Below are 25,067 nucleotides of genomic sequence, written 5' to 3' on the forward strand. Positions count from 1 at the left end.
TGCACGACGGAAGTTCTTAAGTCTAAAGTTATGGCATACATCGTCAAAATCCTCTTAGTGACGAACTGCGCTAATTAATGCAACGTCCTTATTAATGAATGTTATTAATGGGATTAGAGGCTAGACGTAATGATCGCGGGCGTTCCATTAAATACAGGAGCGTTCGATTGACCCGACCGATCCGAAAGTAGATGAAACGAAAGGAGACAAAAGGGAGATTCGGAAAGTGGGCGAAAGGACGGTAAGATGGAGGATCGTTCTGACACAGTTCGGCAACAGGATTGTCCCAATTTTCTAATAGTAACGATTGAGCTAGCAATGCACTGATTGAGCATTAAATAATTGCGTTAAATAACTCGAGCTCTATAACTAAATTCTATCAAATGGCAGCATAATAGTAAAAAAGATGGCAATATACGATAATCATATATATTACTGAAGTAGTATTATAATTATTAATACAAAAGATACTAACGGAATAAAAAATGTTATCAATTAAAATAGCGAATTTTCGATATGGATATTAAAGAAAAAAATTAAATATGTAAAGTTGTAAAAATATAAGAAATTATAATAGAATACGAGTACAATGTAAAAGCCCATAACATGATAACTAATAAGGTATAAAGTATAGAGAAAGATAATGCAAGTAGGTGGCACTAGAATACAGAGACCTTCTCTACGATATAGAAAACTATAATATACTATATGTTACATGAAAAAGTAGAAATAGAATATATAGAGACAGACTAAATCAGCATAGACGAAGACGACCGCATTCAGGTAGGATTCACAGCCGACTGATGATAGTTAAAAGAACTTTCGTCGTCGTTCAAGTCCGCTTATACTCGCGTCTCGGTACGATCTATAATCCACGAACGACACATCCGTTCCGGACAGCTATAGATAACGTCACACGCTGCGCACGAATGAGAGAAGGGACAATCCTCGCCGGAAGAGAAGAATCCAACGAACGCAAATTGTTACACGATGCAGCGAGGGTGACGCGAAAACGACAAGGACGCTTGTCTTCTCACCTTTGCCCGCCGTTCGGCCCTTCGGCGAACCGGATGCACCCCTAAAGTGCACCCCTAAATAACCCGGCGTGGAGGACGACGGTGGAGCGGACGGATGTGCGTGTGTGTCTGCGTGCGGTGAGGAACGTGAGGGGTATCCGCGTGGGCCAACGAGCACCGAGCGAGAGCACCACCGGACTACTCTCGTACGTGATCGGTCCCTCGCACACTGCGAAGTCTCCTGCTAGGGGGTAGTTTTGCTGCTGGTCGATCGATACGCGACCACGGCTCGGACGCCCCGTCTCTCTCCCTCTCGTGTCGACTTCCCCTCCGTTCCTCCCGTTCCTCGTTTCGGTACCCTCTCCTCCCCCTTCTCGCTCTCCCTCGCAATAGCCGCCTTTTCCGCCAGGGGCGGATTCAAGGGGAGGACTGTTCGAAGCTTTTCGTGAAATCCTTTTTTCACGGGAGATTCGAGATATTAATATATTTGGTTGGATGATAGGCGAAATATCAACATTTTCTTGACAATGATGATAATTATCTCTCTTTTTGATCTGATGACATTTGGTATCTTTACATCGCACACGCGGTTCTCCCTTTGATTATTTTCAAGATCCACCGCTGTCTGCTCTTTCTCTCCGTTGCCCTCTCTCTCTCCTCTTTCCACGTGCGCCGCAATCCCCGACTTTATTCGCGTACTTTTGCTTCCTCCACACTTATACCGGGTGTCTGCAATGGTTATAAGTTATTACGATATATGGTTCATTTCGAGAATACGCGCGCACGCGCGGTGCACAAGTGGGATGAACAATATCCTGTCACCCCTTAGAATAAAACTACACTTAAATTCCCATTCTCATCAACGCAATTCACTCTCGCAATTGAATCATTTATAGATAGCATAATATGTAATCATAATATAAAATCATAAATAAAGATAAAAATATAATATCTCATATTATACATTTAATAATATGTAATATCCGATATTTCTATTTTATAACAATTAAAAAATTTTCATGAAAAGAAATATATCTCTAGCAGCACAGATGTTAAATAATTTTTATTTGGAATATATTGAATTGAAGGAAAGAATAGATATAACCTATATATATAAATATATATATAAATATAAGTTGATAAAATTATCAATTTCACATTGATACTTACATCACGTTTCAAATGATAAAAAGTTGATGAAAACATACTTATTTATTTTTTTTGTATTTTCTATATAATTTTAAATTAATGGGAAAAATATAAGTCTACATTGATTGTATGTGTGTGTGTACATTAAAAGACTTCAATATATTTTTCCAATTTATTACTAAAATAAAATCTTATTACCTGTTACATTTTATATAAAATATATTAAAGCCTGCATTTAATACTAAATTCTTGCCTATCGTAACTGTTAAGATGTCTAGAATTTTCCACGAGACATATCTCTCTATCAGAATTGTCTGCAATTCTCTATTCTATAAATAGAATAACGTCCCTGATATTTCTCGAATACCTTTTTGAGAGAGTCATCGACCTACACGTACATTGTCCCGTAAGAAAGTTTCTCTTATTCTTTCTATGATTGGATAAAAATTACAAGAAACAAGCCTTTTAAATAAACGAGATCGGTAATGAAAACAAGTAAGCAGGCAACGCGAAATGTATATGTGTGTGTATGCGAATCGATTTTACGACTTATTAATATCGTCCTGTTTTAAAAGGATCTCTCTGCGCATACATGTGCGTGTCACGATAGTGGTGATCGTCTCAACGATGTATCGATTATGAATATAATCAGTACCACTCTCATAACCGTTGTTCAGCTCTCGCAATACGATTTGTCGTGAGCTCTTGATTTAACAAGCTCTCTCTTTCTCTCTTTGCCAATTATTCACCTTGAGTTTTCCAGACCGATAGAGTAGCCGTTCATTTAAGTCGTGAGATATATCTTTTCACGGTATAATTTTTTTCAATTTAAGGCAAACCTGAGACTCCTCTGTGAACTATCGCCTCTATTGCTTAATTTCCCAAGAGACGCTTAATTAGCGTTAAAAAGAGATGAGAAGCAAATAAAATGTTCTTTTTATATAATTGTGTCTTCTGCAAAATATCCATAAATTAAATCGGCAATAATTTTTTTAAATAAAAAATCAATTACGGTTATATAAAATACATTAAAAACCAAATGCTTTTAACTTTTAAAAAATACATAATAATTTTTCATTTTTAACAATACAATTCTTTATGCAATTTTTTAATAAATTTATTACATATTTATATTCGACAATCAATAAAAATTTTTAATAAGATCGAAAGATGCGATATATGACTGTGTTGTACTACATTAAAGTTTATCACAATTTGCATCTTATAAGCAATTTTGCTTACTCATTGTATTTATGTATCATAATCATAAAAATTTTGAAAATAAAATAAAAATTATATAACTAAAAATTAATAAGGTAAAATATAATTATATGCCGAATATATAATTATAAATATATATATAAATAGATGACGATTATAATTTTTTGTATCGTGTATTTTGCCGATAACTTGGGGAAATTTCTATTTATATAGTAAATAAAATTATTGAAGTACATATTGTTTTAACAAGTATCAGACGAATTATAAATAAATTATCAGATAAAGAATAAAAGACGAATTATCAGATAAAAATACGAAAAAACAAATTTCTCTTATTTGATATAGATGCAATAAATACGATAAAAAAGAAACAGTTTAAACCTTTGTGGAAGTTTAAAAAGCGACACGTGTATCACACGAGAGCAAAAGTTGTTTTCTACCCACGTTAGTAACCTTACGTGCTGTAACATCCATACACTTTACAAATATATCATGCGAAACCCGAGAATAATTAAAAATTATTAGCGCGAGTGTGTATAACGCATCCGATGATTAAATTATTCCATTCCAACAGTATTCTCCTACGAACAATTAGACTCACTAGGGAAACAGCTGTATTTAATTCTGATAAGCTTCAGATACGTTCTCATTCGAAAGATGCATCGTGCATTAACTTTATTAATATACGGAAAAGGTAACAATAATATTTGTACGTAAAAAAATGTAAAAAATTCATTTAGTAACTCTACAAAAAAAATAAACGTCCGTAATATCGTCTGTAATTTTATGTAATTTTGTTTATGTGTGTGACATAATTCCCTCACATATATTATTAATATGAATACTGTTTAATTCTTTTATTTAAATTTCTTATAAATATACACTCAACATTTACATTTTATTATTTTTATAATGACTAAATTTATTATAAGATATAATTTATTATAATAAATGAAATATAGTTAGAAATATAATTTTTTAATAAACATAATTTTATACATAGCGAAATATGTGTATCACACACATTCCCAACTACTTTGCGAAGCTCATTAAGTCAAGAACAGAGTTTCCGACTCTAGTTTCCGTGTCTCATATAAATCAGTGAAATGGAATTTTCCTCGAGACGCCGGGCTGATTTGTGCGGGATGCAAAACTTTCTGCAAATTTGCGAAACTTGACGCGACGGGTTGCTAGGAAACCCAAAGAGCACATATACGTCTGGGTCATGGTGTCGCTATCATTTGATAAATTCCCTGCCTTCCGTCCACCATATCGAAGTCCAACATCCGTCCTACAAATCACCCCCGCTGCAATGTAAGATCTTTCTAAAAATACGCGACACGCGCCGGCAGGAGGCCACGCGATTCGTATCCTTTGTCGCGTTATGTTGATAATATTATTATTATAGTTTTGTAAATACGAGTCTTATTATATTTTATAAAGATTATGAAGAGATAAATTTAAAAATATTGTCTAGATTTTTAATCTAAAATATATGACATTTTTTTCCAAACATTTGTTTTCAAAAAGTATTTTTATTTAAAATTTTTGTATCAATTATTTAAGTCAGCTTGTTTATATTTATTATATTTTAATATGAACACTTTGAGAAAGAGAAATTCTCTTTTTTATATATCTTATATTTCTTTTGAGAAATACGTAGCAAAACTTTCTTATAAAATTGATATCTTATTGTTACACGTTTTTGACATTTTATTAAGCCATGAATTTCTTAAATGCATTATTTATAATTAATTTCATGATAGATAATTTATTTATCAATATTATTAATTTATAATATTAATAAGAAATAATTTATTTATAGGTATTATAGTTTAAAGAAAAGATTTTCTCAGGCTATCTTCAAAGAAAGAAAAAAAAAAGAAAATAAATAGATCCTGACCAATTCAAAATCTCGAGCAATAAAATAAAACGTATAAAATATAATTAAAGGAAGATAAAGTATATAGTGACATAATACTGCAATGTAATAATTGTAATGATATAATAACAAAAAAAAAATGAAATAAAGTTCTCTATGCGCATCATATAAATATTATTCCAATATAAATCTAATTTTACGAAGAATGAATAATTTTCATTAATATTTCGCTCAACAATCATAAAATAATATACGCTTTATAAATTTATATAATTTATATGCTCTCAATTATTATTTAGTTCATATCATGCACTAATATACGTTATCTTGAATTAACTAATATACGTTATCTTGAATTAACTTATATCAAGAATTTGATCTTATCAATAGCGGAAATTTTGCACATTACATAAACAATGCACAAGTGGATCTATTACAAACAATTACGCAAATTCCGCGGTGCTACAACGATTTTCTAGTAGCCGCTAAATTATTAAAATTGCAAAATGGACAGCAACAAATACGCTAATCTTACCGGTGATAAGACACTATCGTCATTTCCGTTAAAAGAAGGAATCGATTTCCGTTAAAAAAAAAGATATTGCAATTGAATAATCGCTGTACTGGCCTGGCGCGCAGCCATTAAATTAAAATAAATTAATGCCGATGTTTATTAAATTTCTTATATACCTAATTAGGAATTTAAAGTTTAATTATATCAGAGAATTAATAAATAATAAATAATTTTTATAAATCCAATCACCAAATTAAAATAATATTATTAATTATTACATATAATATTATAATGCTGTACATAAATTACAATATGTGTAATATTTATTGTATTGAAAGATGATTGAGAAATAAAATACATCAAATTTTCACAAATGTCACAACAAACTTTCCATTTCATTCTGTAGTTATAATATTGATGAAAATTCAAAGCTACGCAATTAATATATCCCGTATTGATTTAATGTCAAGATTAATTATTACAATAACGCAAAGAATTTACCTTATTTGTCAGGTCGATATTTCTATCGCCATTATTACTTTTTGAAAGTAAACAACCGTAGAAAATATTTTGTAACTATATTTGATACTATAAATTATTAGAGTATAACTTTTGTAATATTGTATTTATATATTAAATATTACATATATGTATTATAATATATGTATTATATAAAACTCAAATCGTTATAATGTTTTAAACGACACTGTCAATATATAATTTGACATGATGAAACCTTAACAGTACAATTTAAATGTCATGATACGTTAAATTAATATGTAATCGAAAACATTTAAAATTTGCATTTTGCATGCTTATTTTTAGTAGCGATTCTAACGATTACGCAATGTAATCACGATGAAATCATTTCTTATAAATGATATCGATGATGATTGATAATTTTTTGCGATATCATAATTATCGCGCAAAATTCAACAACAAAGTTTTCTCCATCATTTTATCATATCTGCAAAAGAACTGTTTCATAACAATTTCAATGCACTTCAAATTTATACAAATGCTAGCTAAATCGTCACAAATGACGCACAACAGTTTTCGAGTGTAGTTTTGTTCGAGATATTATTAAATTTTTGCGGCATACACATAAATTACCGTTTTATATTCATAATTTTCACGAAAACTCTGAAAAGGTGCGGCTTTAAAGTACAGAACCTTTTCAATAAAAATTTAAAAAGAATTTTCGTGTTTTACACGGAGATATACATAAATTATTAGCGAAGTGTAGTAAAATCGAGTTACGTTAGATTCCGTCCGCCTACATTGAATCCGATGTACTGAAATATTAATTAATACCGAAATTTCATCATGTCAAATTATATACGTATTATATATGGATTGTAATCCAATCATATATCGTTCGAATAAACAGCTGATTTTATATCTACTCGTTTTATAACGGATTATTGATGAAAGTCAGCTTTATACGAGAATAAAAATAAAAAGTAAAATAAAAAGTTTGATAAATTATGATGTAAAATTTACGTTTCACATAAATTTTTAAAATGATGTAATATATATGCTTTCAAGTTGAGTAATCCAGAAATTTATGTGATTCTTTTAAATAAACTGCATATATTTTTTTATACTTTCAGTATACATTTTCAGTATACATTTAGATTATTACTGCAAAAAATCATTATTTTCCTTCTTGAATTATCATTGTCTTATCTCTTATATTGCTAAATAATTAATATTGCGTTGCTCGTTAACTATTAATATTTATTGCGCCTTCTTTACAAAAATCATATTTTAATAAATAAAAAAAATAAAAAAAAATATAAAGAATTTTTAAATCTACTTTGGGTTTCCTCTTTACAGAAAAATCAATAATTCATAATTTTACAGAGTTGGGTTATCTTATCTCTCTTAATCCACCTATTCTTTACTTAAAAAAATCACAATTTTTTCTATTCTTAATTCATTTAAATCTTTCATTATTCAAAACCAATTGCAGTCGAATTTATATATACGCTTAAAGAAATAAATTGAACAAGCACAACTAATAGAATATTGCATTAATTAAAAAATATTCGAAATTATATTATTATTCATTTAAAAAAAAATTTAAAATTTATTATTTGAGAAATAATATTGTTTTATTATTATTTGATAACGTATGTCAAATTGATGGTTACGAAACGTGTTTAAAAACCCATTTTTGAATTTTGTGACCGGAAACGCGCAACGATCGCGGCCGAACAACTTGACGCGTGTGACACGCGGTAAAAGTCGGAGGTCAAAACGAATGGATGACGATAAAAAGAAGCGTTGGCAAAGCGGGAGAGCATTTTTCTGCCATACTCGCCAGCATTAATATTCATTTGTATTCGCTGAGTCGACAATTCGCGAGTCGTCTCGCGATTAATATTAAATTATTTGTCATTAAGCTTCAATTTTTTTAGCGATGCGCGGAGGACGATTCGCCTCCAGTTCGATGCATATCGAAGACGAGGCGTGCTGACAGAATGCGAAACTTATTCGAAACGAAAATCAGCAAATATTAAACATCTCCGATTTAACAATGGTCGCATCGATACCAATTAAAGTTAATTGCGGTTAAGTGGGCCAATTCTACCGATGTTGGACATGACTAAATTGTCATATCTCCTTATATATACTACACATATATTTTATAATTATTTATATTACAATACATATAAATATATATATATATATATATATATATATATATATATATGTATATATTTATATATATATTTATATGTTTATTAACAAACTTCTACATTTCATAATTAATTTGTAGCAGATATTTTAAAATTCTGGACAAATATAATATATTCTATATATATATATATATATATATATATATATATATATATATTTATAGAATATATTATATTTGTCCAGAATTTTAAAATATCTGCTACAAATTAATTATGAAATGTAGAAGTTTGTTAATAAAAATTAGATATTACTATATGAAATCAGAAATGTTATTATATACAATAAAAAGATTTCATTTCATTATTAATAAATTTTAATTCAATCTCTCTACAATATGTATATTCAATCCCTATATATCTCCGTATATGTAATTCAATCTCTCTCAATATATGAACGCAAGATTCTAAGAAAGGATGTTGAAAATAATATTACGGAGAATCAATCTCAATTAATATCGAACTCGTATGTCCTTGTCCATATATCATAGACAGAAGTATATAATCTAGAAAAGAGGACAATAATATAACATCAAAGCCGGATTTCCTAAACGTGAGTAGAATGGAAATCGTGCGCGCGGGTAGATCTAAGTCACCGAGCAAGAAGATCAATGGTTTCTTTTTTCACCGGAATAGGAACAAATATACACATTACGATCAAGTCACGTGATACGCCCACTCACGCTCACTCACGATCATTCAAAAATCCGCCGGGCTGTCTCGACAGGCGCGAAAATATCACTCGACGAGGTTGGCGCGACAATCGTGAGACGCGGCGATCAACAAAGCGTCGTTATCGCCGATTCCGTGTCTTGGAACGATGACAGATATCTTTGATCGTGACAGGGTGTCGCGCGAATCGATCGAACGCCGGGCAACGTATACATAATCAGAGCAAAGCGGGGTTACAGGAATTACGCGCATGATAACGCGTTCGTGCTCGAGGTATGCGAGACGAACGGGAGCGATTTCAATGCGCGATACGAGAATACAATCAATTTCACACTCACCGCAAGGAGGACTGTCTTCGCTGGATCAAGACAACACGCCAGCGCACCGTAATCCGGAGAGATTCGGATCCAACACACTCGACTAACCCCCTGCCAAGATTTGACACGGGCCACACGGACGACAGCTGTTCGCGGTTTCGCGCACGGCCAACAGACAGCGCCAACGTCAGGCGGCGTCGTCGCGACGAATGAGTCACGTCGCGAGTGGAAGGGGGAGGGGGGAGAATAAAGCCGCGTTCAGACGAGTGGGAACATCGATATGAAATAATCTCGATATATCGCTCCTACATGTTTCGATAAGAATTGATATAAGAAATTTATATTTTTTATATTTATTTGTGTGCAATCAATAATTTTTATTGGAGCACGCATAATAAAAAATATATTTAGATGTTTTATTTCATGCTGAGATATTTTGTTACAGTTTAATCCTTTTTATATCGATGTACTCATTAATTTTTTATATCGATAGAAATTGCATATATATAATAAAACTAATTAACATTTTGTATTTATTTTTCTAATTTTTCTTATTTTTACACTTGGAAAGGGATAAGATTCTTGGATGCTCGTACTTGAAAACAGCAGTATCCAATGTATATATTTGTATGTATGGCATTGTCATACATATAAAAGCATTACACTATACATATATTCGCGTAAGATATCTGAATGTAAAAAAATAAACACGTCAGAAGTCTAGAAATAGATTTTAAGGATGATAAAATATCACAGTTGCAAATATCATCAATGCAACATGAGATCATTGAATGAAGTAGTCATATATTAATCCAATGTTGCATAACAATATAAATATTCTGTAATAAATTAGAATAACTTAATTTGCATTAATAATTTAGTTGTGCATTAATATTTTTAACTGTGCTAATATATTTATTGTAACAATTTCTTGAAAATTGTTATAGAAAATAACATCTTTCTCTCCTAATTCGATGTGAAACTTTCTATAGATTATCAATAATATAATCAAATGGTGCATGTGTGTATATGATTTTTAATTCAATAGTCAAATAGAATAATCATATTTGAATATTTAAAAGCAAAATTAGGGGAGAAAGGAATCTTCCAGTAGCACGAAAAGAGAGAGAGTAGGATCTTTTATTATCAACATTATTAATACAATGAAACAGATGATAATATCATACAATAAAATAGTGCCGTTTCACAAAAGAGCGCTGTAAAGCTTCTTTTCTCATACCTTATATAGTCGAAATCCTCTGTATTGCGTTTTGATCTTGCGCCTTCCTCATAGCGATATGTAGTCCTTGAGTTGTTCATCAATCTCGGAATTAAGAGTGAGCATCAATTGATCAAATTGATTATCCCCAACTATACTTCGCAGCATGATCAACTAATAATTTCAAATAAATTTTAAATCTATAAATTAAACATCCAAAAACGAAAAAAAATTAAGGAGGGATTCTCACCTGACTTTGAAGCGTATCTTTCAAGGATATACTGTGCACAGGATCGCTGAAGGCGAGTCTCTTTTGTCGTTGAGCGTGCTCGGTTTCATAATCCACATCCTCGTATTGCGATGGACTGGGCTGATCAGTAATCATCAAAGAACTAAAATAATTTTCATTTCATTAATTGCATGTTTTGATACATCTATTTTTCTTTCTATAAACACTTTGTATAATCAATTGAAGTAAGAGATAAATGTTACACCAAAATTGTTTTTATAACAAAATAAAATTGCTTTAAATGATTATAAGAAATAAAATAATTATATTAATTTTTCAAAAAATGAAATTATGTAAGTTGCCAATTTAAATAAGTTATTGAAAATGACTGAGGTCTCACATTATGAATCGCTCTTACTTCGATTGCTATCTGTGTATTAAAAAAAAAAGCATCTCAAGTCTTACTCGACAGGATAGCCCATATCGTCAAACTTCGTGATGTCATTAAGGGTCTCGACAATGTTCGATATTATGTACGGAAAATATTCTAGAACTGTGGGCGGACTGTTTGCTCCAAGAAGGAAGCAGAGGGCAAGGGCTAGTAATTTCCGCCTTTCAGTCTGCGATACTAATGGCATTCCATTGATCCACCTATATATCATCTTTCCGAGCACAACATCTTCTCTCATTTCAGTACCTAAATTTTGCGCGAGATCGCTAATCACCTGAAAAAGCAATTTTTTATCTTTGAAAAAATACGCCCGTGGAAATCGCAATTGAAAAGAATTTTTCTTACTTGTACAAAAATATCACGAGAACCTAATAAAACTCTCGCAACGATAGATAAATTCATAGTCATAACCATTGGATACTCTTCGCCATTGTAGACGCTCCTGTAAAAATATGATATTCTAAGTTTCTATGCGGCACAAATCTCTAGAAAAAGGAAAAAATAAATAATCTACTTACTCGAATATCTTTAATAAAATGGGTTTGATCAGTTCTGCACCCTGTTGAGGGGAAGCTCTAAGACAAATCTCGAATAATCTCAGTGCCATCACTCTGCCATCTGCTCGTAAATCGCTCAGAAGTGCTTTTAGTGTTTCGATGACTACTGAACCTCTGTAAGTGAAGAAATCTTGCGGGTTCAACAATACATAAGCTTGAATTATGTACAAACATAAACGTAGATTCTCCGTAGATTGATCTAAAAATATAAGCGAAAAGACTGTTATTATTTCACATGGAGAACTATTAATAGAACTGTTAACAACTTTAAATACATTGCTAACCCAATAATGCCGGCATATTTCTAAAGAGATCCATTATAGCTGGTGTCGGAGCAGGTGCATTTTCTAATAATGCAAACCATAATTCCAATCCATCTTCTAATAAATAAACATGTCCCTCTTGATTGACATCGCAACTCAAAGCTACAACTCCTACCACCAATGGTTCCAGAATAACGCTCTCAGAACCTAAAGCCTATAAATGTATAACAGCATTAAAAAAATAAGCAGTAGCATCAATCTTTTGATTGAAAATAGATTGCATACTTACCTTCTCCAAATGTATCAGAGTCGACACTATAGCGCACCGCAGCATATTATATACTTCGGATTGTTGCCAAAGTTCAGGTAGATACGAACTGAGCGCACCGACATGAGGTTTAATTCCACTACCAACACGTTCGATAATAAACGATAGTACGTATAGTACGTGCATCTAAAAGATAGAAAAATTCATAAGAAATAATACAAAGATATATTGTAAGGATATAAAAAAAATAAATGTCAACTCTTTGTGTACCTTTGTATCACACTCATTTACTTCCTTAAGAAGCGCAAACAATAACGAAAATACTGGCTCTAAGAAGTGAGAAAATTCCTCTGAATTGAACTGAAAATCATCAATCGCCTGTTTTAAAGCGTTACTAGCTGCTAAACGAACTCCCAGGTCTTCTTCAGGATTTAATGCTTCTATCATAACCTTGTACAACTCTGGTCTCAATTCCGTGCTCAATTTAATATCTGCAAGACATATAAAATTTCACAAAATACAAGTAATAAATAATTGCTTAAAGCGTATCTTTTTCCAACAAAATATCAACGTACTCGTCCATTGACCGATTAACCAACACACACGTCTCCTGATAATTCTATAATTATTACTTCGAACTTTTAATTCCTCTTTCAAAGTCGTCGAAAACCACTGATCAAAATTTACCTGTTACATAAAAAACATATTTATTAAATCAATTAAATATTTATGAAAGATATTATGATAATATTTTCTTTACCTCATCGTACAAATCGAAAGCAGCCAAACCAACCGCGCAGTAAACTGCGTCTTTTACTAAAATCGCATGTAAATTGTTAGGATCGACAGGTTGATGATGTTGTCGCATCAGATCAACCAGAACAGAGACGAGAACGTCTCTAAATTGATGGAAGATTGCCAAGAATAAGGACTCTGTGCAAGGCTGCAACACAATATACATTCTCATGAATAATCACGACATATATTTATACAATAATTAAGAATTTTGTATAATAATTTATATGATAAATATATGTTATATATAATAATTTTTACAATATTTTTAATTACTCACCCTCAAACTATATTTCCATGACTCTCCACCATCATCAACAGCTGAAAAAAGTAATATTTCCCATATTTTGTTTTATATATATATAAATATATAATATTTTGCTATTTCTTTAATTTTATTTGGAATACATGAATAAAAATGTATCGTTATATTTACTGAATATAAATTGCTATGCTTACCAAAACTTTCTGGATGAGTATCCCACATTTCAAGATCTGCAGGTGTCAAAAGGAAGTAATGCGTGACAAGTCTAGAGCAAATTTCTGTTAATATTTCTGGTGTGAAAAATTCTTGCTTCAATTGGTATGCCCTCAATACCAATGGATCTTTCGTCTCTATTTCCCATAAAACAAACGTTCAATAATCGTTAATATATAGATAATATTAATATAAATAACACATAACACATATAAGATAAATAACAAACATGTAAAAATAAGCTTATATACCTTCGCTAACTTTAGCTGGTCTATAATATGTCGATAATAAAATATTTTTCGTTAAATTCAGACATTGAATGATAAATTTTTCAAATGTTAATGCCTGACCGGCTTCCGTAAAGCAGTAAAAAACGGAAAACTCTAAGGAAGTCGGTATGAGTTCCACGTAGCAAAATGGGTGCATTTCTAACACTCCTATTAAAACTTTGGTCAAATGTATTATAAATTTGTCGCACATATCCATCTGTATGCCTCTAGAAGCTAACGTTTTTCCTAAAACAAGCAAGAAAAAATATATTATTTTCATATTAGACATTAAATACACTCACATTTTTATAAACAAAAATAAAATAAACATATAGTTCTCTTAAATAATACTGAAGAAGGTACTAACGGCACTCCAGACAAGTCCTTGCACGCTCAAAAACAACTTTTAAAAACAACATGGCATCTTGAGATTCAGATGGCTTTGAAAAACCATTTACAATCAGCTGCCTAAGTATTCTTAACAGTAGGAGTGCCTTCTCTAAGGCTTCTTGTATCTGACTGACATCAGCCCCGTTTGACGCCATAATCAGAAAGGATTCAGTATAGGTATTCCATAAGTTTAAAATAAAATTGAACATAGTTGCAGTCAATTCTCGGAAGAGCCTCTGGCCATCGGCCAAGCGTTTAGACGCTAAAGCCTTAACAACATGATGCAGTGTTAACAATGCTTGACGTTGCGCCAGAGAATTTTCTCGCCTTATAATTTCCAACAATGTTGGTATTAGTGTACTCCATTCCCTAGGACAATCATACCTACATGCAAAGTAAAGGGACACATTAACACATTAATTATTTCAATACAATACATTATATCACATGTGTTATATACCTTGCTATCTTAGCAATAAGAACCGCTAATTGTACAGCTAATGGATTTACAGGTTCTTCAAAATTTCTTAGCAAATGCTGTCGTAAAAATTCCTTCTCATTGTCTTCAATTGCGCTGAAATAATATGGTATATTATTAAGTATATATCAATAAAAATATCTTAGTGTATGATGTTTCTTTTTTTGACACAAAAAGTCCCTTACTTTGGCGCATTTTTCCTCCAATATCTTTCGACTCCAATCTTTAGATATACGATAGCCATCCACCTAACTTCAACAGCCAAGGAATGATTTGAAAGAACATTCTGAAAACAATTTTGTACAATCACTTGTATCTTTAGATACTCATATATATGTGTGTGTGTAATATCAAAAAATATATTTGTAATATTGTAAGGTAATTCTGAATAAAGGTAATTTGATATATAAATATATCATTGTTTTCCCATGCAATGTTCCATAAATCCATTACATGCATGGAAGACATTATTATACTTGTAATAAATTCTTATTTGTCAATAATAACTTACATATAAGGCTATATAAAATCCTTGTTGCGTCTCCCATTGTTTCAATGTTTGCTCTGCAGATTTCAGGACATTGGGGTCTTGGCTGACCGCCTGTCGTAAAACTTCTATAACTGCAGCATCCATGTCTTCTTACTAAACACATGTGTCAACACACTTATCAATCTCGATATAACAACATAAAATCCTTATTCTATTAATATCCCTCTTGTCATTATCTTTTATTATAGCAGCATCATCACAATATTACATAATTGCAACGTGCTGCATTATTTTTCCAATGAAAAAGCAAAGGTCTAACGTGGCTCGCCGAGAAATATTCCATCGGAATCCAAAGAACATGTGCTTATCGAATGAATCGCAAATTTCACGTCGATGATGCTCGAAGAATACTCGTCGCACGAAATATACCTCGTACACTTGATTACACGAGATCGAAAAGCGCGTGTCTCATTACATCATTTCTCGTCGAATTAACGATTAACGTCGTCATCGTCGCCGTCGTCGTCCTTGTTCCCGGTAACGGGATGCCCTCTAACCTGTACGACGCAGGCATACGGGAGAGGTACGACGGCGAGGCGACGTGTACGAGGGGGGAAAAAAAGAGCAGAAAACTTAAGGGGGGAAAAAAAAAAAAAGAGACATTACCTGTCTCGCAATCGATGCCGCAGACTCTCATTCCGTGTGCTCCATTTGTCGTTCTGCGAGAGAAAGAGAGAGTATATTTACGTAGTAAATCGATACATAACGAAAATCCTCCGGCGCGATCCCTCTATCGTTCACCGGAGTGTCTCACGCACACACGCACGGATTCACACGTACATACGCGCCGCGCGCGCACACACACACACTCACACGCACGACGCGCGACACCCTCGGAAGCGCAACGCTCCTTCTTCCGGTTTCCACCGTCCCGATGCGTCGCTCTCTCTCCCTCGCCTTTCCGTTCTCTTCCCCTCCCCCTCCGCCCACGACGCGCGCGACAACGATAGTGACAGTTGAGCCGCCTTCTTACATCACGCGCGCGGCGAGATAAAGCGCAAACTTCGCGCCGGCGAAATCGCTCGAGGAGCCGGCGATCCTCGGCCAATCATCTTCCCTTACATCGATGAGGGTATATAAATAACACCCCGTTACAATCGAACTAAATTAACGCTATAATTAATTCCCCGAGCGATTTCTTGGGAGTTTATATTTTTAATAATTATACTTGTTATTTTTTATCACGACTCGCAAACTTTATCCGGGCAGGCTGATTTTTTTCTTATCTCTATTTTATCGTCGAATAATTCTGATATGCTGTAGACAGGAATGCAAAATTAATGATAGATGCGCGATGCGATTAATTTAGTTACGTTTCGGGAAAATTAGAAATCGATTGAAAATTATGCTGAAATTTGGAGGATATTAAAAAGTAGTGAAATAAGTAATGAAATAACCTATGAAATGTTTATGTTTTGCCGAGGTCTTGACACGTTATACTAAAAATTTCGAGAATAAAAGAACGTACCTTTCGACAATACTACGCTTCAAAATCTCGCGCAATCTTTATTAAAAATATCGTGCAACATGTAAGACGCAGATTAGCTCGGACAATGGTTAGATTCTAACGTGCCTTCAACTGTAAATTTCGTTCATATATAATGGCTTTTTCAAGAGCACATTTTTGCCGATACTTTAAATTCAATTCAATTCACTTTTCTAACTTGCATAAAACGTAAAATTCGACTTTCATTCACGAGAGTTGCTTTCAGAAAATTGAATAATAGACTTTCGAATGACAGCTCTGATTGGTTATATATATACATAAACATTAATCATAAACAATTGCTAGATCCGAATCAAATCATGCAAACAAGACTGTGGTCGAGAAAACGCTAGAGACGCTTCGAGGCATTTGATTGACCAATCAAGACAAAAGAGGAGAGATTTCTGTATCCTGATTGGTCGTTGCCTTGAATTTCCTCGACCAATCAGAATAAGTATACTTGTCTCTTGTTCGATTTGACCGGGTTCATAAATCCCTAAATCTCTAATATTAGTTGGCGACAGTGGATATTCAGCGAGATATCCGCAGCAAGCTTCAACCGTATCCTTTCTCGTTCATGGCTCGTGGCATGGTTTGAACATCGTTGCAATGAAGGTGAGAATCCGCGAATATTTCAGGAATCTCGCGTCCATCGCGTAAAATCTACATTTTTTCCGATGTACTGAAGTATTGCGGATGCTACGGTGTTTGCATATTAATTAAAATTACACTTGTATACACGTAGTGTTGATTACAAATAACCGCTCATCAAACGATGTCAAGTAAAACGTGCATCATTTTATTTTACATTGATTCATGATGATAATATGTCTCTCTTGCCACTATATAACTTGTAATAATAAAATTAATATGTTATTTTTTTTTTGGCTGGTGTAGGTTTTTTGTAATAAATATTGTCCTAACCTGAATTCAAAAGTTGGTGTATTATATACATTCTTATTAATTATTTTTCCATTATTATAGCTCAACGTATCGTATCCTGCGACAGGATGTCAAAAACTATTCGAAATCTCGGACGAGCACAAGCTCAGAATTTTCTACGAGAAACGCATGGGTGCTGAAGTTGAAGCCGATGCGTTGGGAGATGAATGGAAGGGCTATGTAGTCCGCATCTCCGGTGGTAACGACAAGCAAGGTTTCCCCATGAAACAGGGTGTCCTGACAAATGGTAGGTTGATACATTTGTTTTATATATTTATAATAATATGTATTTTCTAAAGTATCGTATTAATCCGTTACTTCTTAAAAAAGTAATAGAATTTTGGTTTATATTTAAATTATTGCCCCCTTGATAGAAATCTCGACATCACATTTACCTTTTTTTGAAGCTGTAATTAATTTTAATTTTATGTATTTATATTTTAATTAATATAATATGAAATACTATTTACTTAAAGGTCGTGTACGTTTACTGCTATCGAAGGGACATTCCTGCTACAGACCCAGGCGTGATGGTGAACGCAAGCGTAAATCCGTTCGCGGTTGCATTGTAGATTCCAATTTATCTGTATTAGCTCTTGTCATTGTAAGGAAGGGAAAACAGGTATAAACTATTAGCTATTATTTTCTCTTTCATTGAATGCTAGAAACCCATGCTGTTCAGGGTGTATTTAAGATAATATTCAATTTTCTTGAAATACTATCGTACGCATGGAAGATAAAATTCGTTTTTTGATTTGGGAAATTGCTGCTTTATTTTATGCTTTTTCTCAGTGTACGAACGGAACATTAATTATTATTACTAATTTAGCTCAAACAGAACAAATAATAAAAATTTATATTACATAGTTCTAAATTCTAAAAATAATTAAAAATCACAGAGTCCCTTCAATTTAAATTCATAATAATATAGGTTCAATAATTATTAAGGTTTAATAAATTTAATGATTTAATATCATGATATGAACCGTAGGAAATCCCAGGATTGACGGACATGAACGTACCGCGTCGTCTGGGACCAAAGCGAGCGAGCAAAATTCGCAAACTCTTTAATCTTTCGAAGAAGGATGATGTACGACAATTTGTAGTAAAACGACCAGTACAAAAAGAAGGAAAGAAGGAGCGATTTAAGGCGCCGAAGATTCAGCGTCTGATCACTCCAATCGTTCTACAGGTATATAATTTTTTGTAAACAAATTTAATACATTCGATAAATACATATATTTCGATATATATAGCGGAGAAATATTGAGATTATTAAAATTAAATCAATTAAACTAGTTAAGTTAATAAAAAATAAAATAGAAAAATGTTTTACTGAATACTTACAGAGAAAGAGACATAGATTGGCCTTGAAGAAGAAGCGTTGCTTGGCCCGCAAGGAACAGGCGGCGGAATACGCGAAACTGCTGGCGCAGAGACAGAAGGAGGCCAAGAACAGACGTCAAGAAGAACTCAAGCGAAGGCGTAGCGCCTCTATGCGCGATTCCAAATCTTCAAGCCAATCGGCACCCACACAACAGTGAATCGATTGAATCTTAAAATGTTTACAAATCAATAAAAAAAGTCTAAAATACTTATAGTGATCTTTCATTTATTTCGTAAGTTCTTTAAATATTCTATAATGCAAAAGATGAATATATGTACCTTTGAGTTAATTTTATATTTACAACATCACACAGGATCTATCTTAAAATTTTTCTTTACATGTAACTATTTTTCAGATTTCTCGATAAATTTCATCACATAATTATAAACAATTAATGATAATTTGTGTATGTATAATGCATTTTAGACATATCATTGTGTATATAATATACATTTTAGATGCATCTTAGTTGCGTTACAAAATCGACTTCATAGGACGTAACTTTACTTTGGCCTCCGCTAATTGGCTGATCTCGATAAAGGACAAAGCATACGCAAGCGAATCGAATGATCCCAAACAATAGATCATGCATGAAGCTTAACGTTCAAACATACGAAAGTCAGTCTGAAACTAACGTTCTTCGGGTATACTTGTGTTACCGCCAAATTACAGGATCATGCTTAACATGAATTGACTTTTGTATTTTCGTAGTAATTTCGTTCGAGCTAGTTTCGTTTTTCGTGGTCGAGATTTCTTGTTCGCAAATTTTCTCGCGAATACCTGTGCATGATCGCAAAATCTCTCATTGATCAAAACTTTAGTGTTTTAGAATTCATAGGTACGTATATATATATATATATATATATATATATACAGGATTCTCGATTACATTTTTTACACAATTTTCGGTATTCTTCTTTCTCTCTCTTTCTTTTTCTAAATGAGTAACATGTATTGGAAGTATTATATTAGCGATATGTATATAATATGATCGAGATAGCTTATATAACCCTTAATTTTTATTTTTCTGAAAAAATAAAAAAATAATTCGTGTCATTTATCTATATACGTATCAATTTGCTTTATAAATAAAGAGTTAAAGTATATTATTAAAAATACTAAAAAAGTATATTAATACAAATCGTACGTTGTATTTTTTATAACGATGTAAAGTCAAATGAAAGGTTAACTATCTTTGTAGAATAAACAGAAAATAATAATTTGACACTACATTTTTCAATAATATAAACATATACATCATTTATTACTGTGTAGTGAGATATGTTTTAATAAACTTTTGTCTCAATAATTAAGACATCCACCAAAATGTCGTTAATGTAAGAATTTCATTCTTTTTCTCTTAGCATTTATTTAAATAAAATAAAAATACTAACAAAATATAAATACAAATCGTTGTATTTTTTATAACGTTACAAGGTCAAATGAAAGGTTAACTATCTTTGTAGAATAAAGAGAGAGCAACAATTTGACACTACATTTTTCAATAATATAAACATAACATCATTAATTATTATGTAGTAAAATATGTTTTAATAAACTTTTTTCATACTAATTTAAGATATCAATAAAAATATCACTAATGTAAGAATTTTATTTTTTTTCTTAGCATTTATTTAAATAAAAAATTTATTTAAATAAAATCAATTACATTATTGAATTAAGATATTATTTATTGAAATAAGATCAACATTGAAATAAGATAAACATTCAAAAAATTCAAGGAGGAAGAGAAGAGAGAGAGAGAGAAAAATGCGACGAAACAAGAAGCACGATTATACAAACGGAATCTATTATATTGTTTTATTTTAAATGCAGAAAGTATTGTAAAAAAATACGGCTAAGGAAGACGAGATTACTATCCCTTCGACGATTGATTCTTTGACAAGACGGAAGAATGTCGTCAAGCGAGAAAATGACAAAACTTGAAGGGAGAAAAAAGTCCGTGAACTTCGCGAGGAAGGTATCATCTGCGAAATTTGAGACAATTGGAAGCGAAACGTGCCTTCAACCACGATTCGCCAGCCACACGCTATCGTCGTTGATGAAGACACGGACGCCGATAAACCTAAATAAGTCGTCTTCGATTAGGAACGCGAGAGCGTCGAAGAGATCGCAAAAAAACATCGCCTACAAAAGACAGAGCGGAATTTACAAGAGACGCAGCGTTTCAAAACAAAATAAGAGTATGCGGACCCTTGTGACGATCCTCAAGAAACGGGAGAAGGATCATCGTGCATCTGGTTTTCTTCAGGATAGCGAGTTAACGGGAAAACAGGGAGTCTGTGAATGTGCGGAGAATTCGCTCGTTTTTTTCTCGAGCGACGTGATCAAAGACGTTTCTCGAGATCTGAAAAAATGTCCGGCAAGTCCGGCTAAATCGGTGGTTTCTCGTAGCGAACCGGCGAAAGTTGTTGATCAGCTTGACAAGCACGTGGAAGACTCGCACGCTCTTCAGGAAAAAATGGGATATATGGATAGTTGCTTGTCTCCGTTTCTTCAAAGTAATATTGAAAATATTCGCGACAATGTTCAAGATCGCACGGCTGTGGATGTCGCACGTCAATCGCAGTCAAGGGAGGAGGAAGAAAAATTCGCGAAAAACTCGCGCCGCGAAGTCAAAGTCCTTCATCGTCGACCGAGCAAATCTTCGGAAAGACTTGTAGAAGACTTTTCGAACGAGGATTGCTCTGCGCAAATTCATCGGGAAAGTATGCCGGCAAACGTAAACAATGCCCCAATAGATCGTAAATATGCATTTCGACGTGGAAATCGAAGAACTTGGGCGATCAGGAAAGCTGAAACAAGATACGTTGATACCGATCAGACGTATAACGCTGATTTACAATGTTCCCGAAACTTTAAATTCACGAGACATGTCAATAATTCACAGAATAAAGATGACAGATCAGTTATGAATTATGCTACCCGAAAAAGCGGTTTTCAAGGGAATCTCGGTTTTACCAATCAACAAGTTTGGAGGCCACCCGGTATCACTAGATCTTCGATTGTAAAGAGCACAACGTCTTTAACGCAACCAACATCGCAAAAATGGTCTCGATCTACCGACAGATACGTCGCTTCGACAGAGAACAAATATTCGTCGATTAAACCTATCAAGTAAATAAATCTTTTTAACTGTTTTTTGTTTTATATTAAAACTTGTTTATGGAATTATGTTTTTAAAATGTGTCGTCTTGTATGTACAGATTATTTCTTAAGAGAGAACTAACAAACTTCTCCAGAAATATTTCTATATAATTCCTAAATATTGAGCTTTTTATGCAAAATTGTTAAACTATTAAATTTTCATTTTTTATTCTTACATTTCTAAATCGTGAAATTTTTCGCTCTTTTTTATATAAATTTAAAATATAATTTTTATGGCTTTAATATTATATATATAATTTTAATATTATAATTTTTTAATATATAATTTTAAAATTATATATATATATATATGTATATATATATATATATATAATTTTATAATTATATAAAATTATAATATATAAAATAATTATAATATATAAAACTATATATATATATATATATGTATATATATATATATATATATATATAATTTTATAATTATATAAAATTATAATATATAAAATAATTATAATATATAAAACTATATATATATATATATATAATTTTAAAGCTTTTGCGTTATATATAACGATTATGACAGTTACATGTATATGAAAAGTTTTATACTCAATGTATTCTATTTTTTACGATCAAATTTAGAACGCTTAATAGCGAACCTATGGCTACATTGATATCCGTAAATCAGTCCAAGATGTTGATGAAGGAGAACCGAGATCCTTGCGCAAATTGCGTAACGAAAATTTGCGAACATCTCACGTAAGGAATCTTTTATCTTCCATATATATTTCCAAGTATTTAAATAATATGTATATATCACAATTTTATTACAGAGAAACGAAACAGCGACAAAGACTACAAAGCGAAGGAACATTACCGAAGAAAAGACGCTCGATTATCAAAGTTAATTCAAAGACTTCGAATAATTATAACAATGCAAATCCGACAAGATCAAGGTCGAAATCGAGATCGCGTTATTATCAAACGGTTACACCGAGAAGATCTTCGCGAAATTGGAATGAACAGAGTCATACTGAGTCTATCGCGAATCACAGCAGAAGATCAAGACCTTTGGAAGTAATCCATGCATTGAAAGAAATTATTGATAGTACAAGAGAGGATGAAGATATAAAAGAAAACGCCATGAATATACCTATTATTGATGTTTTTAACAACAAAGAAAATGACGACAGGCTCCAAGTGCAGTCAATTCGTGACGTTTCTAAGGAAATTTCGCGGAACGATGAGGCAGATTTTATTAATAATAAACATTTTGATGAGCCGGGTCTATCTTTTGAGCAATTAGTTTGCAAATCGATCAGTACGCAAACAGAAAAAGATCTCGATTTGACGGAAATTTTAAAGCTCACTGAAATTTCAATGCAATCATTAAATTGTAACAATGTCATTGAAACCGGTTGCAATACGACGCATTATAATGCCATTTGCAAGGATGCGGAAGTTTCCTGTGATTTGATAGACTTGACAAATTCAGAAGCAGATATTGATTCAACAGCGATTGAAGATAAAACACTGACATTAGAAGATGTTTCAATTCATACAAAATCTATTATGCATACTGAAAACAATATTGAAGATAAATATTCTGATAAGAGCAAGGAATTTTCACTCAGCGAATGCAAACAGAGTTCGAGTACAGAAACAATTTTGAAATTACAAGATTATGACATAATGGAAGAAACTCCAGCAAAAATGACAAGTTTTATCACAGATGAAGAAAAAATAATAGACGAGAATTCTCAAACTTTTTTAAAATTACCTAGAAATTTTGACGATAAAATGAATATTGATACGCGACAAGCATCCGTCAAATATTCCAGTGATTCAGTAAATAATCTATTTTTAGCCTCCTCGTTCGAGGATATCGTAGAAAACGACACTCTGCATGGAAATATAGTCTTGTCAGAATTGAATATACCAAGTGACGTAATTGCAGCTTTCGAACTTGCAGCGGAGCGCACGCTCAATCTTCGTAAAGCCATCATTATATACTACGAAAATTTAATATCGAAGGAAACTAAAAAACGAGAAGAAGAAACTGAGGATTTTGAGACCGTCGAAAAATGTGTTTCTCTCGAAAATTGCGAAATTAAGAATCGAAAAAGATCCGAATGCGACGCAAAGTATTGTCGCTTCGATGCGGCTAATGACGAAGATATCGACGGATTTTCAACATGTTCTTCTAGCAGCAACTCCGATCAAGTGTATGAATCTGCAATACAAAAATTATCATTAGCTAATTATTATGAACATGTGAATAAAGAAAAACTGAAGTTGTTGGCGGAACTGGTGGGCCAAGTGGGCCATGCCCTACAGGGCATGCAAGAGGAGTACGCGCTCGAGATTTTAGAATCGAAAGAAGATGAGAATGATGATAAAGATTTTAACGCCACAGGAACGATTAAAACTTTAGCACTTCCCATGACAGAAAAAACTTCTTCGGTTATCTCGTGCGGGAATTTGTTGGCTCTCATTTATTGTATTTTGTATTCCATAGTATTTTGGTATTTGCAATTTTCGTTTCAATGCGATCCTGCGATGTAATCTTTCTATATATAATTAACGTTATTTTCATAGTTTTTCTTCATGTGCAATATGACATTGATTTTTTATTAATATTCGTTCACATGTGTTATATTCTCTTTGGTTCTAATTTTTTATATTTATATCTCTCTATCTTAG

General features: G+C 32.5%; 4 protein-coding genes across 15 annotated transcripts in view; 2 read left to right on the top strand and 2 right to left on the bottom strand.

The window, feature by feature from the left end:
* Positions 1-9,681, bottom strand: part of LOC105257490 (endophilin-A) — a 30,967-nt gene extending 21,286 nt beyond the window's left edge. For 3 of the 9 annotated variants that reach the window (XM_011268141.3, XM_011268140.3, XM_025412736.1), the window contains exon 1: positions 751-875. In XM_011268141.3, coding sequence (XP_011266443.1) covers positions 751-779 — 29 coding nt within the window. In that variant the 5' untranslated portion in view covers positions 780-875. Of the gene's footprint in view, positions 1-750; positions 878-1,037; positions 1,746-9,494 lie in introns of those variants that run through there. The other 6 variants (XM_011268144.3, XM_011268143.3, XM_011268137.3 and 3 more) reach the window with 6 other exon arrangements.
* Positions 9,682-10,597: 916 nt separating this feature from the next.
* LOC105257488 (importin-11) lies at positions 10,598-17,164 on the bottom strand. Of its 3 annotated transcripts, XM_011268134.3 has the most exons (19): positions 16,889-17,164; positions 16,027-16,079; positions 15,382-15,513; positions 15,056-15,156; positions 14,853-14,966; positions 14,370-14,776; positions 13,985-14,248; positions 13,715-13,870; positions 13,536-13,576; positions 13,221-13,403; positions 13,036-13,147; positions 12,731-12,951; positions 12,482-12,646; positions 12,214-12,406; positions 11,891-12,128; positions 11,718-11,814; positions 11,387-11,646; positions 10,943-11,084; positions 10,598-10,866 (listed from the first exon to the last, which is right to left on the bottom strand). In XM_011268134.3, exons 3-19 carry the CDS (start codon positions 15,502-15,504, stop codon positions 10,762-10,764), a joined length of 2,922 nt encoding a protein of 973 aa, XP_011266436.1. In that variant the 5' UTR covers positions 15,505-15,513; positions 16,027-16,079; positions 16,889-17,164; the 3' UTR covers positions 10,598-10,761. The 3 variants fall into 3 exon arrangements, with proteins under 3 accessions (XP_011266436.1, XP_011266438.1, XP_025268539.1); XM_011268136.3 differs by lacking the exon at positions 16,027-16,079 and having other exon boundaries at positions 16,889-16,987; XM_025412754.1 differs by lacking the exon at positions 16,889-17,164 and having other exon boundaries at positions 16,027-16,217.
* A 266-nt stretch (positions 17,165-17,430) lies between these two features.
* Positions 17,431-19,442, top strand: LOC105257487 (40S ribosomal protein S6). Its single transcript, XM_011268132.1, has 5 exons — positions 17,431-17,521; positions 17,891-18,095; positions 18,325-18,470; positions 18,840-19,040; positions 19,198-19,442. Exons 1-5 carry the CDS (start codon positions 17,516-17,518, stop codon positions 19,390-19,392), a joined length of 753 nt encoding a protein of 250 aa, XP_011266434.1. The 5' UTR covers positions 17,431-17,515; the 3' UTR covers positions 19,393-19,442.
* A 171-nt stretch (positions 19,443-19,613) lies between these two features.
* Positions 19,614-25,053, top strand: LOC105257486. 2 transcript variants are annotated; one of them, XM_011268131.3, is made up of 4 exons: positions 19,614-20,073; positions 21,072-22,373; positions 23,007-23,123; positions 23,198-25,053. In XM_011268131.3, the coding sequence occupies exons 2-4, from the start codon at positions 21,151-21,153 to the stop codon at positions 24,927-24,929; spliced, it is 3,072 nt and encodes a 1,023-aa protein (XP_011266433.1). In that variant the 5' UTR covers positions 19,614-20,073; positions 21,072-21,150; the 3' UTR covers positions 24,930-25,053. The 2 variants fall into 2 exon arrangements, with proteins under 2 accessions (XP_011266433.1, XP_025268541.1); XM_025412756.1 differs by lacking the exon at positions 19,614-20,073 and having other exon boundaries at positions 20,944-22,373.
* The last annotated feature ends 14 nt before the right edge of the window (positions 25,054-25,067 follow it).

The sequence above is a fragment of the Camponotus floridanus genome, unplaced genomic scaffold, assembly GCF_003227725.1.
Source record: "Camponotus floridanus strain SB8 unplaced genomic scaffold, Cflo_v7.5 scaffold56, whole genome shotgun sequence".
Classification (NCBI taxonomy): Eukaryota; Metazoa; Arthropoda; class Insecta; order Hymenoptera; family Formicidae; genus Camponotus; species Camponotus floridanus.